The sequence below is a fragment of the Chelonia mydas genome, chromosome 6 (genome assembly GCF_015237465.2).
Source record: "Chelonia mydas isolate rCheMyd1 chromosome 6, rCheMyd1.pri.v2, whole genome shotgun sequence".
Lineage (NCBI taxonomy): Eukaryota > Metazoa > Chordata > Testudines > Cheloniidae > Chelonia > Chelonia mydas.
Window position 1 is genome coordinate 72,609,183 of NC_051246.2, and position 19,626 is coordinate 72,628,808.

Here is a 19,626-nt window from a genome sequence, read left to right on the forward strand (position 1 = left end):
ATTTTGAAGCCACTCCCACAGATAAAGAATTTATGTGCAGTATGCTACTCTGAGGCCTTTTTAAAGCTTCATTTGGGATAGCCATTGTGAATTTTTTAGAAATGTCCCTAGTGAAGACAGGCCTATCTGTCTCTGTGTACTGCTGACACTCTCAGTTTTGCATTGGGGGCAAGGAGATGGAAGGCAGCTCTCAGAGTGATCTATGTACTATACATCCTTGCCTCCTTCTTCAGGTTATCACATTTACAACAAAATTTAATCTGTAAACTGGTGGTGCAATATTGGCCTTAGGCAGGGCCATATAGGTTTCAGTAGAGATGCTGTAGCATCAGCTGATTCAACTTAAATGCCACTGGTGTAAAATATTTCTACTGCATGCTATTGCCTTTGATATCTGATCTATGATTACTTTTTACAATGAATGCCCTGCCATGACTGTGTTCCACACTGGTCAGTACTAGTTCTGGCTCGTCTTCAATTTCTTGGGGATTAAATGTAGTTCTTAGTCAATGAGTTGCTGATGTTAGAGCTGTAACAGAAGTTGTTGGTTTGTATTACAGTGGAATTGCTGGAGGAACTGGAACAAGCTGCAACTCCCATCAGGTATGTTGGAAGGGACGTATCTTTCATGACTGGAAAAAGAATGTACCTATTAGAATAGCCAACAAATGGATGGAAAATCTTATGAGTATAAGGTTAAGTGACACCAAGATTGTGTTGAACTGTTCTAAGAGGGAATGGGTAAGGAGATGGCTGGGGTGTTTCCATTACTGAAAAGACTCTTCTAAGATGTTCTTCCTTTCTCCATCAATGAATAATTTGTTTGGTTTGTTTGATGATGAACTCGTGGTTTCCAGGGAATATTTCTCACAAAAAACCCTTCATCCACGGCCAAACAGCTGTACAGGGGAAGCTACATTTCAAACCTTATCAAATGTAGGTAAATGTGACATCTGGAAGCTGGCACAGGTGTGGATTTGTACGTAAAACTCTTGAATTTCTACTCAGAGTTGCATCTCCAACACAAATTGTGTTAGGTTACTTGGTTTTCAAGTATTTCCCAAGGCCATATTTGAAACTATTTAATTTCCCTCATAAGGGAAATGGGGATTGACTGGCTTTTGCTAACTGATCCCTTAAACTGCAGTTTGCAAGGTGAATACCATTCTGTTTAGCGGCAATCTTTTACGTGTACAAAAAGTTGAACTTAGTCTTTTACCAAAACTTATTCCTGTATTCATCAATCCTTTAAAGAGAAGCTTTTTGATAAATGACCCTTTATGTCTTTAGGGGCTTGTCTCTTGTACTGCTTTAATTATACTGGTGTAAAAACAGATGTTGTTCAAGAGGTTTAACCCCCTAGTGTGGATGCAGTTATAATGGTGTAACCACCCTTATAGCGATATAGCTTATAAACACCAGGGATTGTACTGATGTAAGTATTTGGTATAAAAGCATACTCCTAAACAAGATAGTGAAATCGTGCATAAAACTGTGTAGATCAGTCGTAAGCCAGGTGCTTCAGAATTCCTTGAAAATATGGGTAACATCTGATGAGAAACAGTCAAATGAAAGTGACAAGTTTTTAAAGTGCTTTTATACAAATGCTAGAAGTCTAAAATAATAAGATGTGTGAACTAGAGGGCTTCGTATTAAATGAGGATAGTGATATAATAGGCATCACAGAAACTTGGTGGAATGAGAATAATCAATGGGACATAGTAATACCAGGGTACAAAATATATCAGAAGGACAGAACAGGTTGTGCTGGTGGGGGAGTGGCACTCTATGTGAAAGAAAGCATAGAATCAAATGAAGTAAAAATCTTAAATGAACAAAACTGTACCATAGAACTTCTATGGATAGTAATTCCATGCTCTAATAATAAAAATATAGCAGTAGGGATATATTACCAACAACTTGACCAGGATGGTGATAGTGACTGTGAAATGCTCAGGGAGATTAGAGAGGCTATACAAATAAAAAACTCAATAATAATAATGGGGGATTTCAACTATCCCCATATTGACTGGGTACATGGCACCTCAGGACAGGATGCAGAGATAAAGTTTCTTGACACCTTAAATGACTGCTTCTTGGAGCAGCTAGTCCTGGAACCCACAAGAGGAGAGGCAGTTCTTGATTTAGTCCTAAGTGCAGCACAGGATCTTGTCCAAGAGTTGAATATAGCTGGACTGCTTGGTAATAGTGACCATAATATAATTAAATTTAACATCCCTGCGGCAGGGGAAACACCACAGCAGCCCAAGACTGTAGCATTTAATTTCCGAAAGGGAGACTACACAAAAATAAGAAAGTTAGTTAAACAGAAATTAAAAGGTACAATGCCAAAAGTGAAATCCCTGCAAGCTGCATGGAAACTTTTTAAAGACACCATAATAGAAGCTCAACTTAAATGTATACCCCAAATTAAAAAACATAGTAAGAGAACCAAAAAAGTGCCACCGTGGGTATACAACAAAGTAAAAGAAGCAGAGAGAGACAAAAAGGAATCCTTTAAAAAGTGGAAGTTAAATCCTAGTGGGGGAAAATAGAAGGAACATAAACTCTGGCAAATGAAGTGTAAAAATATAATTAGGAAGGCCAAAAAAGAATTTGAAGTACAGTTAGCCAAACACTCAAAAAGTAATAGCAACAATTTTTTTGAGTACATCAGAAGCAGGAAGCCTGCTAACCAACCAGTGAGACCACTGGACGATCGACATGCTAAAGGAGCACTCAAGGACGATAAGACCATTGTGGAGAAACTAAATGAATTCTTTGCATCAGTCTTCACTGTTGAGGATGTGAGGGAAATTCCCAAACCTGAGCCATTCTTTTTAGGTGACAAATCTGAGGAACTGTCGCAGATTGAGGTGTCATTAGAGGAGGTTTGGAACAAATTTATAAACTAAACAGTAAAAAGTCACCAGGATCAGATAATATTCACCCAAGAGTTCTGAAGGAACCCAAATGTGAAATTGGAGAACTACTAACTGTAGTTTCAGAGTAGCAGCCCTGTTAGTCTGTATCCACAAAAAGAAAAGGAGTACTTGTGGCTCTCTAAGGTGCCACAAGTACTCCTTTTCTTTTCACTGTAGTTTGTAACCTATCATTTAAATCAGCTTCTGTTCCAAATGACTAGAGGATAGCTAATGTGATTCCATTTTTTAAAAAGGGCTCCAGAAGTGATCCCGGCAATTAATTACAGGACAGGCAAACTGGTTGAAACTACAGTAAAGAACAAAATTGTCAGACACATAGATAAACATTATTTGTTGGGGGAAGAGTTTTTTGTAAAGGGAAATCATGCCTCACCAATCTACTAGAATTCTTTGAGGGGATCAACAAGCATGTGGACAAGGGGGATCCAGTGGATACAGTGTACTTAGATTTTCAGAAAGCCTTTGACAAGGTCCGTCATCAAAGGCTCCTAAGCAGAGTAAGCTGTCATGGGATAAGAGGGAAGCTCGGATAGGTAACTCAGTAAAAGATAGGGAAAAAAAGGGTAGGAATAAATGGTCAGTTTTCAGAATGGAAAGCGGTAAATAATGGTGTCCCCCAGGGGTCTGTACTGGGACCAGTCCTATTCAACATATTCATAAATTATCTGGAAAAGGGGGTAAATAGTGAGGTGGCAAAATTTGCAGATGATACAAAACTACTCAAGATAGGTAAGTCCCAAGCAGACTGTAAAGGGCAACAAAAGGCTCTCACAAAATTGGGTGGCTGGCCAACAAAAAGGTAGATGAAACTCGATGTTGATAAATGCAAAGTAATGCACAGTGGAAAACATCATCCCAACTATACATATAAAATGAGGTCGAAATTAGCTGTTACCACTCAAGAAAGAGATCTTGGAGTCATTATGGATAGTTCTCTGAAAACATCCACTCAATGTGCAGTGGCAGTTAAAACAGCGAACAGAATGTTGGGAATCATTAAGAAAGGGATAGATAATAAGACAGAAAATATCATATTGCCTCTATATAAATCCATAGTACACCCACATCTTGAATACTGCATGGAGATGTGGTCGCCCCATCTCAAAAAAGATATATTGGAATTGGAAAAGGTTCAGAAAGGGGCAACAAAAACGATTAGGGGTATGGAATGGCTTCTGTATGAGGCGAGATTAATAAGACTGGGACTTTTCATCTTGAAAAAGAGATGACTAAGGAAGGATATGATTGAGGTCTATAAAATCATGACTGGTGTGGAGAAAGTAAATAAGAAAGTGTTATTTACTCCTTCTCATAACACAAGAACTAGGGGTCACCAAATGAAATGAATAGGCAGCAGGTTTAAAACAAACAAAAGGAAGTATTTCTTCAGACAGTGCACAGTCAGTCTGTGGAACTCTTTGCCAGAGGATGTTGTGAAGGCCAAGACTATAACAGCGTTCAAAATAGGACTAGATAAGTTCATGGAGGATGGATCCATCAATGGCTATTAGCCAGGATGGGCAGGGATGGTGTCCTTAGCCTCTGTTTGCCAGAAACTAGGAATGGGTGACAGGGGATGGATCATTTGATGATTACCTGTTCTGTTCATTCCCTCTGGGGCACCTGGCATTGGCCACTTTTGGAAGACAGAATACTGGGCTAGATGGAACTTTGGTCTGACCCAGTATGGCAGTTCTTACGTTCTTATGTCTGCATCTTGGGACCCCTCCTCCCCTTGTCAGGGCCTTCATCACCAACCTCCTCAGTGGACCTCTTTTCTGCTTGATTTTGCCTTTGGCTTCTTTACATTTGCCCTCTGAAATAAATATCCAATAAACAAAGCAAACTTTTAGTTAAGAGACGGCCCAGAAGCTCTCAGGAAACATGTGAATGTTGACTAGGAAGCTATTACAATATGTGGGGCAGCTCACCACATGGCTGTATGTAAGTGTAGGATCCTGGATGAAAGTCAAACAATGCCTTACAACATATTATCAAGTTTATGTTGTATGTCCCAATGTGTGTTCACTGCAGCACTGTCCGTGATATCTTACACTGTCGTCTTGTGCAGGGACAGTCTAGTTACTGGAGGAACTGGAATGGAGAGGGGAGAACCAGCAGAGCACAGCCCACAGAGTTCTACTTGCATTTCCCCAAAGAGCCGGGTCACCACCCTGAGTAACTTAAAATATACCCTGGCAGGTAACTGTGATATTAGGAATGCAAGTTCCATCTTTCTGCAAGCCAAACAATTAGTATGCGACACTAGCTCCTTTCCCAGGTTCTATATCCTTTTCACACTCTATGTCCAAATCGGATCCAAAATAACTAAATAGGTTTTGTTTTTTAATTCTCACCTTCAGTTATTTTAGGCATATCTGTGTGGGAACGCCTGTATTTTGGAATAAGAGTGCCTTTCTCTTAAGTCAAATTGAAATAAGGCACTCTTGTTCCAAATATGGCAGTCCACACAGACTTGCCCTGAAATAACTAACTGTGTGAATTAAAACCGATTTAGTTATTTCATTTCTATTTTGTGGGTAGACAAGCCCTAATTCATGAAGCGGTTTGAAACCTTAAACAGAAGTGCAAGTTTACATCAGAGTGGTACAAGCTCCTTGGCTTGTCATAAACTGAAAACAAGAAGATGCCATTGGCACTGGAGCTGCTATTAAAATACTCTCCAATTTGTCCTGACTAAGGAGGAGGAAAAGGTTCTCTCCATAATAAATATATGCCTTCAAGAGGCATTTTGAATAAACGTCATTAAATGGGCTCCAGTTATCTCGTAGATCAGTTAACACTAAAGCCTAATGATGCCAATTTAAATGTCAACATTGCTGACTATTTCACTGTTGATTGTTTCAGCATCAACAGGCAGCCATTCTGGGACTGTGACCCTGTAGTCTCTCCCTCCTCACCTTTTGAACTCAAGTGGTTCACAACGTCTTTTCCTCCCACGTTCAACTGCAGGCTCATAAGGAGCAGTATTAAAATATACAATATATATTCTATAAAAATAAGGAAATCTTAGTTGTCACATTATAAAATTTTTCATAACACTTATACTATGGATTTCTCCCAGCTGTAAAATGACTCTTTCACAAAGCACCACAACTACTCTTGTACAGAAGTCAAAGTATTTCATGCAATAAGCAATACATCTTGTGAGTGTGTTAATCTGATGTTTCATTATTTTGTGATGTCAACTAAAAACTTAAGCCTGATTGGCCATTGATGATCAGTGCGAGGCTGGTTATTACACTTGGAGGATACTTGCAGTGCGTTGGTGGTCAAGTAGAACAGTTTCTGCTTTGTGTGCAAGTGGTCCCAGGTTCAAAATCTGGCTAATGTCTTGCAAGGGGTTCAGATACCAGGGTGCTACAAGAACCTTCTGTTCTGTTCTGTATTGGAAGTACAGTTATAACAACTCAGGAAGTGGGAGAATGGAGCAAAGTTTGAACATGACTTGCAAAGGATTTTTTTAAAGTGAGGTTTATGTTCTTTTTCAGTTCTTTAAGATGGACAAAAATACTGAAAGGAGGGGTTTTTTTAATCTGCATTAAAAAAAAAATTAGAAATGTCAGGATTGTGTCAAGTCCAGTCTTTCCTAGCTTTGCTAGAGGACCTTCTGGGGGTGTCAGAGATGTGTGTTGTGAGCTCTCACACCTTAACTGAAAGAAAAGGGAGTGCTCAATCTTTGCAAAGAGAGCCTTGCTCCAGGTGTTTGTTAGGCATTATTGTTAACTAAGTATTAACAAAACCAAAAAAATCAGTTTTAAGACTGGCTAAAAATCCCTTTCTCTCTTGATTGCTTAATTTTCACTCTCTTGTGATGTCATCACTTAGTAGTTCTGCCCTCATTATAACATGTTCCAGCCTGGACAGAAGCTGAATTTTAAATGTTAAAAACCTTTTTACAAAACTTTTCCTGACTCCTCTGTATTTCATAACAGAAACTAAAAAGGGCACCTACCTATTTTGTTTACCCTTGAAGATCACTTTTAAAACTCATTAGTGGTTTCTGTTTCACAGTGAGATCAAAATCCTGGAGGCTGGAGTTGCTGCTGACAGACAATCATTCTATGTTTGCTGGGAATAGTTGCAGCAAACTTTGTTTGGAAGTGCAGTAATGTACTTGGAGTTTTTTGTTTTGGAGGAAAGGGAAGGTGGGACTGTGTACAGCTATTGTAAAGATGGGACTTGAGTGCGGGTATGAATATACACCCACTGTGATTACTGATGCAGGGAAAATCTCTAATGTTGTGTTTTTCATTGCAGAGGAGGAAGAAGAGGAAAATATGGAGTACATAGTCATTGATCAATTCCAGCAGAAATTTGGTCCCGCTGTGAGTAATAACAATGATAATATTCGGGCTATGTCTAGATTACAAAGTTAAATCCACTTAAGTTACGTCAACCATCATCCACCGCTCTAATTCTACTGCTTTTGCAGTCCACACAATGCTCGTTGTGATGGCGGAGCACATCCATATTTGGCACTCTTGCATCGAAAGACAGCAGTGCACCGTGGGTAGATATCCCACTGTGCAACTCGCCACCATCTGCCGCTGGGTGTTCTGGGAAGGGTTTGCAGTGCCGCGTGGGGGCAGGTTCACAGTCCCATGATGCAGTTTTCTCCATTCCATTATTCCATGGGCTTCCAACTATATTTTGTACCACTTTTCAACAGCCACTGTAAACTGCTTGCCTGCCATCTCTGTCCCAAAGCATGGATCTTATACTGCTCTCCAGTATTGTGATGAGCATTATGAACACAGTATTTCATGAGCTGCAAATCTGATGATGACTCCTGCTCTATGTCATGGAAAGAAACAATTCAAGATTGCTTTTTGCATTCACGGAGCAGCTGCACATGGTGGACCGTTGGTTCTGGGCACAGGAAACAAGCACTGAGTGGTGGGATTGCATCATGATGCGTATATGGGATGATGAGCAGTGACTGCAGACATTTTAGATGCACAAAACCACCTACCTGGAACTGTGTGCGGAGCTCACCCCTGCCTTTTGGCACAAGAAGACCAAAATGAGAGCTGCCCTAACAGTGAAGACACAAGTGGTGATCGCGGTGTGGAAGCTGGCAACTCTGCACTGCTACCGTTCAGTCACAAATCAGTTTGGAGTTGGGAAGTCCACTGTGGGGGGTTGTAGTGATGCAAGTGTGCAGAGCCCTTAATTACCTCCTGCTATGAAGGACTATGAGTGGGAAATAGTGGATGGCTTTGCAGCAATGGGATTCCCGAACTGAAGCAGGGTGATAGATGGCATGCACATCCCCATTTTGGCGCCAGACCACCTTGCGACAGAGTACATCCACAGAAAGGGCTACTTTTCTATGGTATTACAATCTCTGGTGGATCACTAGGGTCGTTTCACCGACGTCAAGGTGGAATGGCCAGGGAAGGAGCATCGAGATGGATCATCAGTCTGCTGATTTTGAGTAGCCAGATACTAAGGCTGTTAGAGGGGTTCAACAGGGGGCTATATGAATCAGGGAGGCTTTGAAGGAACATTTTGACAATGAGCCCCAGTAATATGTCTCTCTGTAATGCATTTAGCCAAGAATTGTTTTCTTGTATTGTATTATGAACCTTGTAATGATTGCTGTGTGCGCATTAATTTTACAATGCAAATGCACCAGTTGCCACTGGGTATGAATTTCAGCAGCAACCACCGTTTGTAGGAGACAAATGAAGATTCCATATCTTTCTATAAATACATTGTTATTCAACAGCGATACAAACATTTATTAGTTCTGCAAGGGACATGAAAATGCAGAGTACATTTTCAAATGAGGTTCTCACAGTTGGGTATATGTCCAGCTGTCATTGTGATACATGTCCTTTGGGGCGGAGTGTATGGGGTACTGAGACGGCCCAGGAACATGCAAGGAGTGTGTGTGGGGAGGGCATGGAAGGCAGTTCTGTATGGGCTGCAGGTGGAGGCAAGCATGGATATGTTCTGTCTGCAGTTCAGTCAGGGACCTCAGCATGTCTGTCTGGTCCTGTAGCAGCTGTATCATCTGCTCCTGTCCCTGTTTCCTATCCTGGCTATCCATAAGCATTTTCTCATTGATATCCTCTCTTTATGCCCTCTGCTCACAATCCGAAGTATCTGAGGATTGCTGCACCCCCTGGAACATGTCTTCCTTATTCCTCCTGTTTCATTTCCTTATCTGTCAGAGCCGCTCAGCCGGTGTGCAGGAGGAGACCGTCAAGGGCACATCTGCAGAACCTAAAGAAATAATAGGCAGAGGAACTATTGTGAGTGCATTCACAGCCTTGATTCAAACTAGTTAGAAACACCACTTTCTCACTTCCCCTTTGTAGGCACACAGCACGGTGGAAGCCCCAGCCATGGGGAGTTCGGCCCTTGGGTAGAAGAGGCAAGATGGGACTAAGGGTGGGGGGCTTCAAAGCGGAATCACTAGAAGCGCCTAGGGCCACTATTCTGAATACTGGCACCATTTTCCACAGGCGGGGGTGATAGCAGCTGTTATCTTGCCCCTGAGGGTAACCGAGAATGCAAGGTTGCAGCTCCTGCTTACGTGTGGCTGCAGACCGGGTCCGTGTGCTGCTTGCCTCTGTGTCGCTTTGTTGCCTGCAGAAATAATTGCCTATTGGTGCAGCAAAGTTTCCTATAGCGGGGGGGTGGAAAACAAAGTAGCCCTCCCAAGCAATTTTTGGGAAAGGATTGCAGAGAACCTACAAGTAAGTTTCCTAGAGATCTCTATGGATGATTCCTGGGACATCCTGGTGGGCATCAAGAAATTTTCCTGCAGGACCCCCTCTGCCTAGGTGCACAGGGGAATGAGAAGCATATACTGTGCCTGTGTTGGTTATTTCAGTCCCTCTTCTGCCCTGATTAAAAAAGCAGAGTTCTACTTCTTGTCTCCCTGCAGTATCAAAGAACAAAGAGTATTTTCCAGAGCTCACCTTTCTTGCATCATGCGCGCCACAGCCAGAGTGCTGGGACTGGCTAGACACCTCTGGAGTTAAGAAGAGGTCCTGGCTCACCATGCCACCGGACGTCCTTGTCACCTGTCCCAACTCCACTTCCTCTTCCATCACATCTTCTTCGGGGTTGACTCCACTGACCACTGTCTCCAGCCCCCGTAAAGTATCCATGGGGCTTTTGGCCTTGGAGGTTGGATAGTAGTCGCCGAGGGTGGTGTACAGCTCCTTGAAGAAGCAGCAGACCAACAATTGGCCTCCCTTGCCTTCTGGTATGCCTGCCTCAGCTCCTTGATCTTGGCACGGCACTGCTGCGTGTCCCTATTGTGCCCCTTCTTCTCCATGCCATGAGCTATCTGCCCATAGATATCAAAGTTCCTGTGGCTGAAGTGGATCTGTGACTGCACAGCTTCCTCACGCCACAGACCCAGCAGATCCAACAACTCCAGTGTACTTCAGGCAGGAGCACGTTTTGCTGCAGGAAGCCAGCATGGTCAGCTGGGCAAATGCTATGTGAGCTCTCCATGCTGAGCAAACAGGAAGAGGAATTTCAAAAATTCCTGGGGCTTTAAAGGAGTTGGGGCACATGCCTGTGTACCTGGCTGCAGGGCAGCAGAGTTCAAACTGGTGGGCAGAGCGGTCACAATGGGCTTTGTGGGATACGTCCTGAAGGCCACTTAGGGTGACATAAGCAATTCAGTGTCTACACTGACGCTGTGTCTGTCTGCCTTATGTTGACTTAACTTTGTAGTGTAGACATGGCCTTAGAGTGATGACCTGTGACCCTGTCTTAGTCCAATAGATTTTGTTATGCAAGATCTTGAGCAGTTCTCCATGAGATCTTGTTCTGGAGTACACTTTACAGCTGGTGTTACCTAACTCCTATAGAGATGTGGTAACCACTGTTTGTCTGAGCAAAGTGGCAATGATCTCTTTCATAACCACCAATGACTTCTTACACCAGCATAACAATGATGCGGAAAGGTGTGTGCACATGTATCAAATGCGGTGGGGGGAGTTCTGTGCATGTTGGGGTTTGTTATCTTTGTGAAGTCTATCAAATATGGGGATCTGTGTCTATTTTTTTTGTGTGTGATTTATATCAATTGTACATAGCGGTTGTGCAAGGGGCCATGTGTGTATGGGGGTCTATCAATCATTGGGGGTCAGAATTCAATGGATGTGTTTTGTAGGAATTAAAATTAAATGGTCTGTGTTGTGTGGAGCCTCAGAATTACTTGGTGTTGGGTGACAGAATCAGTTGGTCTGTCTTTTCAGTGGTGTGTGGGGCTTTTGCAAGTTACCACCACTTTCTTTTTTTTTTTCCTTCCCCAATCTGCCCCTGATCTGGAAACTGGCTTTGCTGCTGTAGATTCAACAGGAGGCTTAAGTACCTGGTGGTGAGAGGGTTCTGTCATAGCACCCTTTGAACTAATGGCAGGTTCATGATTAAAAGCCTTATTTGGGGGAAATGATCTTGTCACCTGTGTTTGTATAACATAAACAGTTATTGTTTTTACATGGAAGTAGGACCTGCGAGGGACTGGAGCCCCATTGTGCTAGGCCTTGTACACACACATAGCAAAAAGATGATCCCTGCCCCAGAGAGCTAATCTAAGCATTGTTTGAAAAGGAAGATGTGAGATTTTTTTTCCTTCTAAAAAACGATAATGTTGGCCTTTGCTGTTGTGAATGGCCTATGCTCTGAGACTTGCTTTATTATAAGAATACTATAATGGTCCAGACCCTTTTTCCTTCAGTGTCCCAACTGAGCCTCTCTTCAGTTTCTTTCTCTGATTTTTAGTTCTGCAAAAGATATTGACAGAACTTGACAGTGGTTAGGCTGCTGGTGTACTGAGACCACTGCCAGTCATGCTGACCAATACTGTGTCATTGTTTTCTTGTATTCTACCATCTGTTTGTCTGAATCCATTTTGCCTTATACTTAAATTGTAAGCTCTTTGAGGCAGGGACCATCTTTTTTTGTTCTGTTTTTGTACAGCACCTAGCACAGTGGGATCTTGGCCAGTGCGTGGGCTCCTCAGTGCTACAATAATATAAATAATAATATGTACAGCTTTAGAGGATGAACTCCTTTTAATCCATGGGCAGTGGGTATCAAAGGCCGGGGGAGGCTAGCTTCCACAAACAGCCCTGACTGGCCCAGTCACGCTCTACCCCCAGACCCCTTCCTGCTTCCCGGCACTCTGTGGCTCTTCCCCTGTGGCCGGGACCCTGGGCTGGGGCTGGGGCTAGTGTGGGCTGGCCTGTGGCAGCTGGATCCGGTGCTCACGACGCCTGCCCTACACTCTGGAGGGGATGATCTGGGTTCCGGCAGGGGAAGGTGGGCGGTAGGGGCGGGCCGGGGGCTAACCTCCCTGAGCCCGTGGTTCACCCACCACCCATATTTTAATCCATGGAAAGAGGTAAAGTACAGGGAGCAAGCTTATCCATACTATCTCAACAATATGCCTCAAACCTTCTCTAGTGGTGAAAGAGTTGTTCGTTATCCGTGCGCCATACAGTCCTGGAGCTCTCTTCCTAGACTATCACTGAAGGCACTGATTATGGTATATATTGTGCTTTATATGGCTATCTTCCAGTAATTGGACTGAAACCTCCAGTGTATTTCTCACAGGCCACTGAACATCTGTCAGATGCAAATTACTTTTGGTCACTAATGACTTCTGTTGAAAGACTCCCTGTTTTTATGATCAGTCTCCCAAGCCATCCAATTCGTATATTCCTTTCCTTCTTGTTCTCACTAGATGCTGCACATCAAAAAACAGTGTGTTTTTGGTGTGGCAGCAGAGGGTGTTAATCTGTGTCGTCATGGAAGACTCTGCTGGCTTCAGGTAAGGGGCAGTTAAAGAAAGAGAGAATGTTTTTTTTCAAGGTGTTCCACTGTTAAGAAGGCATAATCTGGGGAAAAACTTGGGCTAGGTCTACACTTAAAAAAATATACCTGTATAACCCACATAGTTAACCTGGTGAAAGCCATTTTATAGAAGCGATTATACTGATATAAAGTGTTTCATATCAGTATTACTTATTTTACTTTGCTGAACCAGAATAAGCTATAACAATATAAGCAATTTGATATAACTGCATCTACACTAGGAGAATTTTGCTGCTTTACCTATGCTAGCAGCAAAACTCTTATATGTAGACAAGGCCTTGATGATGATTGATCTTGAAACAGGTCAGAATATGGGAAGATTAGCTTAAAAGCATGAGTCCAGAGATGTTTAGATTCATGATAGTAAGGCCTTATCTAAATTAAAAGTTGCATTGGTTTAACTTTCAAGGTTTAAAAAACAATTTATTTAAATGTGTCCAAAGCCTGTGTGGATGCTCTTAATTCAATTTTAAATCTGGTTTATGTAAAATTAAGTGTCCACACAGGGTTTGAATGAGTTTAATTAAATTGTTTTAAAATAACACCTTTAGTTAAGCCAGGGCAACTTTGAATGTGAGCAAGGCCCAGTCTTGTATCAAAGTCTGGTGGCAGAAGACAGGAGACAGTGTTTTCATTTTAACCCTTGCAGTGAAAGGGGAGTCAATGAAAGGAAAAGTTCAGGGGGGGTTGTTGTTTGCTTTGTCTATATCCAGTGAAGGAAGTGGGGAAATGGAAGGTTGTTTTTAATTCAAGCATTGTGGCTAGGATTTTTGATATGCATGTTCTGAAAATGCCCATTATGTAACTACACACAACAAGCTACTGAGTTTAATCCCTTATGGCAAACTTGTCTGCGAGTATCTGTTTGAAAACAGCAGAGATTTTCTCCAGATTAATATTCATGAAACTGTAAACCTGCTGTCCTCAAGATACTTTTTGTGAACGACATTCTTTAACAAAGCTGGGTAACAGCAGACCTCCCCCTCCTTTTAGATCTCTCTCTGGCCTCCCCACTTGCAAATAAATTGGGATTGGTTTGTTTTAGGTAGCCACGAGGAGTCGGGTTTTTTTATTTGATATTTTCCTTCTGGGGCCTCGAGTTTTCAAAAATGGACTGCAAATGGTGCTGGAAGACAAGAACATTTTGAAAGTAAGTGTTCAGAAGGGTGGCAGGGCGTGTGTGAAATGGTTGAGCCACATCAGTAAGAAATTGCAATTGGATATTGAATCAACAGCCAGGTTCAAGCATCTTTCTTTGGTTCTTCAGGTCATCCATGACTGCCGTTTGATCTCAGACTGCCTCTCACACCAGTATGGAGTCATTCTTTCCAACGTGTTTGATACACAGGTACCCTGCTGACTAGTTTGGTTTGTAACCAGAGAATAATTTCAGCAAGAGAAAAGCTTATTGGCTTGGTGTAAGGGTTTCTCCTGACTAGGATACAAGCATTTTGCTTCGAATGTACTAGCTGTCACATTCTAACTAACACACTCTGAAACTCCAGTACAGGCAAGGCAAGCTGTATATATGTGTGAACAGATGGTCAAAGGCTTCAATTTGACCAGCCAGCTTGTGCTAAAGCATAGCTTGCCTTGTCTAAATTGGAATTTTTGAATGTGTCAGTCAGAATGTGTTAGCTAAAGTTCTGAGTCCTTCCCCGACCTTTTTATCCTAGTCAAGATAAATCTTAACCTACGAAAAAGGTGTTTGTTTGAGCGCTGGTTTAAAAATATGTTAGCAACTAGTGTAGACAGGTCTTAACACCTTTAAAGATATGTTAGTTGATCATGATCAACCTTGGTGGGAGCTTGAGGCTTACTCCCACTTACATGAAGGCCAGATTGGCCCCTGGATAAAGTCAGTGTAAATCTATTTTTACTCTTTCCATCCCTGTTACAAGTGCAGAAACAGAGTGAATGAGTTAGACCACACATGTCTACTGCTGGTACAGCTCCACAAATGCTAGCAACAGTGAGAGTGATAGAGTAGACCAGGCAGTGGTAAAAGCATCTGGTTCCACAGTTGCTAGCTGTGATAGAGCTGCATCTGTACTATGCATGAAGCTTGTCTTGACTACTAAATGCTATTGTGTTGGAACTTGATAGCGAAGAAATGAGTTAACCAGCACATGCCAACTATGACTCCACTCAATGTAGACAGGGACAAATTGTTGTTTGGCTAGTCATTGTGCTAAGCATGACTTGTGAAAAGACATAGTCAGCATAGTGTTACTTGTCTCAACTCTTAAAATCCTAGTCTAGCAGGATAATTTTTCTTAGTGTATGCAAGGCTTCTCTCCTAACCCATCCCGAAACATATTTTATTAAATGACTTTCGGAGCAGATGGATGAACTGTTGTTCAGAGTCACCACCAGCAGCCAAATATCAATCAGAATCACCAAGCCAGTGATAGGCTTTGTCTGTACAAGCAAATTTTTGCAAAACATTTCCTTCAGTACCCACCATCAGATAACCTTCCATGCTAGAGCAGGTTTTCTGGCTCCTGCATGGTTAACTGACACATTGCAGATGGCTCTGCAAATTGTTTTCTACATAGTAAGTGCCTGGTCTAAGTAGGCAAGTTGCATTGGTATAACTCCTCTTATTTTGGTGGGAACTAATATGCTCATATACTTCCTCCCGCCCCCATTGATAGATCTCTTGTCTGATTCATAATCAGTCCAGCTCTGTCTTGGTGGGAGATAAATTGGTTTAGTGGCAGAGCAGATGCATTCCACTTCCAGTATATCTAAACTGATGCAAACAGTCCTTCCACTGCTGTCTCACTGCACCAGTCACTGAAGAATCAACCTGTTTTCCTTTCTGCACTCCATTGCACTGGAGTCAATGTGCACAGAAGTCACCACATCTTAGTGCAGGCAAACCCACATAGATCTCATTTATGAGTCACTTTATAGCAAGCAAATACCAGTTCTTAAAGAGCAACAACTTTTCAGAGGAAAATTCAAAAGATGTATCAGTATGCCTCACTCAGTGGCATGGTCCCGCTGTTACTAACAGCTGTGCAGATATTAGGAACAATGAAATTATTTGTTTAAAAAAAGAATCTCCAGTGTAGACACAGCCCAAGTCTGCCTAGCTTGTCAAAAATATTTTATTTACCTTCTACCTGTGAGACAATTGTTGTAGTAACTGCCCAATCAGGTGCTATTAGTTAGGTGATATAACATTCAATGCAGCCCCTTTGTGCGTAGCTATGTGTGGCTTTTAATGTACTTCCGCGAAAGTATTGATTCTTTAGCTTTACTACTGTGTTATAATACTGAAGCTTATCGTTTTTGTGTATAAATTTGTTTCATCATATTTTTCCTCATTTTTGGGCATGGCTACACTGGAAACTTCAAAGCGCTGTTGCAGGAGCTGAAGTGCGAGTGTGGTCGCACTCGCGCGCCAGGAGAGAGCTCTCCCAGCGCTCCTGGTAATCCACCTCCATGAGGGGATTAGCTCCGAGTGCTCGGAGCCTGTTTACACTAGCGCTTTAAGGCGCTCTGGTTTGCTGCCCTCAGGGTGATTTTTTGCACCTCTGAGCCAGCAAGTTAGAGCGCTATAAAATATAAGTGTAGTCAAGCCCTTTGTGTCAGTAGTTTAATAATTTAAGAAACAACAAGTTTAGTGAGAAAGGAAGGAATCTAACAGGAACTCTCCTTAAACATAACTGTAACATTTTAAAGGGAGTGGGCAGAAAACTCTTAGCTCTGAGATTGTACACAGCCGAAATAAGTTTGCTGCCATCAAATTAATCCTTATCTAGAGGATGTGCAAAGAGTGGCCAAGGATAGACAGGGATGGCGGAGCCTTGTTCATGCCCTAAGCGACATTTAAAGGCATGGAAAGATTCTGATTTGGACATTTTATTTTTAATTTACTCTCCAGTAAAAAACTTCTATATTCTCTGCTTTTAGGGCCAACAGATGCTGGTCATGACATACTGATCCCTTTCATATTCCCTCTGCAGGTTGCTGATGTCCTGCATTTCTCCAGTATAACAGGTGGGTTCCTTCCACATCGGATCAGCTCCCTACAGGAGTGCTTGATGCGACACCTCAAGATGTCCCCCAGAAAGGTGTCCTTCCTGGTGTACAGGCAGCAGGCTGTTCAAGTGAGTGGCTCAGCCAGTTCAATACCAGTCATTGTCTCTAAGGAGACAATCAGGAACTGTACATTGCCCCTTTTAAATGTTTGTCTATCATGATTGTCGGTTGGAAAAGGAGCTTGATGGTAGGAAACTCAGATTAATTGGTGTAGTTTGGGATTGTAACTGAGGGAGTTTGACTCTACTTGGTATTATCCAGGCAATCTCTGTAACCACCTAGGAAGCACATTAGACGACTGGTGCCACCCCATACTCAGGGTCACCAACTAAAGGGGAGGACATGTGACCTCCCCATATGACTCCTCCCTGCCCCACCCCCAGCCAGTTGCCCCTGCGCTCTCCGTGGCCCCTTCCCACCCCACGTTACCTGGGTGGGGGTCTCTGTCCTCCTGTTGCGCCGGCTCCCCCTGCCATGTTTGGTTGCTCTCCCTAGCAGCCAGGCCCTGGAGCCACTCCCAGATTCTGCCCAGTACAGCACAGCAGCTGCCTGGGAGAGTCAGCGGACTGCCTCCCGCCCAGGCTTGGCTTCCGGGACAGCAGTTGAGCGAGTTGGAGCCCCCGCAACATGTTCTGTGCGCAGCAGTAGCTGGCTGCGAGAGAGCTTGTCTGGGGAGGGGGCAGCAGCAGCCTGCTCTCTGCTCAGGCTTGACTTCTGGGGACATGAGACGACTCTGAGCATACCCGGGGGGGGGGGGGGGGGGGGGGAGGAAGGCGCTCTGTGTCACTTGACCACTGTCTCCAGAAGCTGAACCTGGGTGGAGGGCAGCTTGCTGCTGCCACAGCCAGGTGCTTTCCCAGCTGCACCAGGCAGCATCCAAGGCAGCATGGCTAGAAGAGGCTCTGGCCCTGACTCCGCCTCTTCTCTTCCAGCTCTGGCCCTGCCCCTTCTTCTCTCTGCCCGGGCCCGGCTGCTGGAGAGGCACTTGACCCTGCTGGAGGGGCACTTGACCTTTTGTGCCCCTCTCATGAGTCCCCTCAACAGCAGGTTCAAGCTTCACTTGCTATCAGTGCTCATAATTGTATTTTCTAAAAGGTCATTTTGAAATTATGATTTATAGGCAAAAAAACTACAAACCATGAAGAGACATGAAGCTCTTAGATAATTTAGGGTATGTCTAGATTGGAATAGTTAAACTGGCAAAACTTTTGTGCATAAAGAAGGCCTTAGAGGGTGCTACTGCAATGGTATAGCTAGCGGGCGCTTAAACAGCCCTGGGAATATTATGAGCATCTGGAAATACAGTGTGAGCAGGTGAGAAAAGAAAGCACATGAGCAAAAGTTGCTCTGAAAAATTTTGCTAGGTTAATAACTGGGTTTTTTCATTTATATTTGGGACATGCAGGAGACCCCTGATATATGGTTTGTGAGACCTCTTCCACCTTCGCTGCTGAAAGTGTTGGCTCTGGAAACCGTTTACCTTCTACCTCTCCGCTTGTGGCTACTGGATGAGATGATGTCTGACTTAACAACCTTGGTGGATGGATACTTAAATGCATATCGGGAAGGGTCTGCAGATCTGCTGGGGAGCACAGAGGTAGACACATTCTTGCTTGCAGAGAGCCTGTCAGACAGAGCCCAGAATTCCTTGCAGTGGCTCCTGTGATACTTGAAGGAATGTGGAAGCATCCATCTTGAAATATCCATCAATGGCTATTAGCCAGGATGGGGAGGGATGGTGTCCCTAGCCTCTGTTTGCCAGAAGCTCGGAATGGGCGACAGGGGATGGATCACTTGATGATTACCTGTTCTGTTCATTCCGTCTGGGGCACCTGGCATTGGCCACTGTCGGAAGACAGGATACTGGGTTAGATGGACCTTTGGTCTGATCCAGTATGGCCATTCTTATGTTCTTATGAAAGTGGTTCTGGATTGTTATTGCAAGACTCCTGATATCAGGAGGAAAGAACTGTTACACAAACCAGAACCAGCAGGGACGCTCAAAGGGCTGCTGACTTCAGGGAAAGAAGTTGCAATGCTTTTCAAAATGATCTTGCTACTCTCTGTGCGTACATTCTGGTGTATATATTCCTAGGCATCTGCATTCCCTCTCCTGTCACTCCATTCACTAGCACCTCCATAACCCTCTCTGTAACAATTCTCTTAGACGTATTCTCCAATTTGGTTTCCCTTCATAAAACCCCACCCATAGGCTTCAATCTTGTAAACATTTATGTGCATATAGTTAAACATATCCATGAACAGTCCCATTGAATGGGACTACAAACATGAATAATTAAGCACCTGCATAAGTGTTTGCAGCATCAGGGTCTTCATTAGTATTTTATCCCTGGTTTACAGTAATAAAGGTCTGAGTTACCATCAGCACAAATGTCAGTAGAAACCATGTAATTTGGGCCTGGGATCAAAGGTTTAAAAAATGTTAGTCTTGGATATGTGAGTATTTTTTAAAAGTATGCAGAATTTTTTTCTTTCAGCGTATAATTTTAGAAGCCATTGTTTTAAAAAGTATCATTATAATCTTTAATATGATTTATTTTGGCTTTTGACTTGTCCCCTGCATGAGAATCACTTTGGGTCGATGAGTTTTTTTTTTCCTTAAGCCTCATTAGAATCTCTGCATTGGATTCAATATCTGAAGGGTATGTCTGGAATTAGACTCACTGGAGAATTCAGATGATAGTGATTGGAAGGGACCTCTAATCCATCCTCTTGCATCACTGGATCACACTTC

The 19,626-nt window shown here is 43.0% G+C and overlaps 1 protein-coding gene across 26 annotated transcripts in view; it reads left to right on the plus strand.

Annotated features, from left to right (window-relative positions):
* The window catches only part of EXD1 (exonuclease 3'-5' domain containing 1), a 33,516-nt gene that overhangs the window by 4,291 nt on the left and 9,599 nt on the right, over window positions 1-19,626 (plus strand). For 9 of the 26 annotated variants that reach the window (XM_043550022.1, XM_043550027.1, XM_007055812.4 and 6 more), the window contains 8 exons: window positions 561-603; window positions 5,017-5,147; window positions 7,227-7,294; window positions 12,688-12,774; window positions 13,864-13,968; window positions 14,086-14,166; window positions 16,796-16,939; window positions 18,277-18,468. In XM_043550022.1, the coding sequence (XP_043405957.1) occupies window positions 561-603; window positions 5,017-5,147; window positions 7,227-7,294; window positions 12,688-12,774; window positions 13,864-13,968; window positions 14,086-14,166; window positions 16,796-16,939; window positions 18,277-18,468 (851 nt within the window). Of the gene's footprint in view, window positions 1-560; window positions 604-5,016; window positions 5,148-7,226; window positions 7,295-12,687; window positions 12,775-13,863; window positions 14,167-16,795; window positions 16,940-18,276; window positions 18,469-19,626 lie in introns of all 26 variants that reach the window. The other 17 variants (XM_043550016.1, XM_043550014.1, XM_043550019.1 and 14 more) reach the window with 5 other exon arrangements.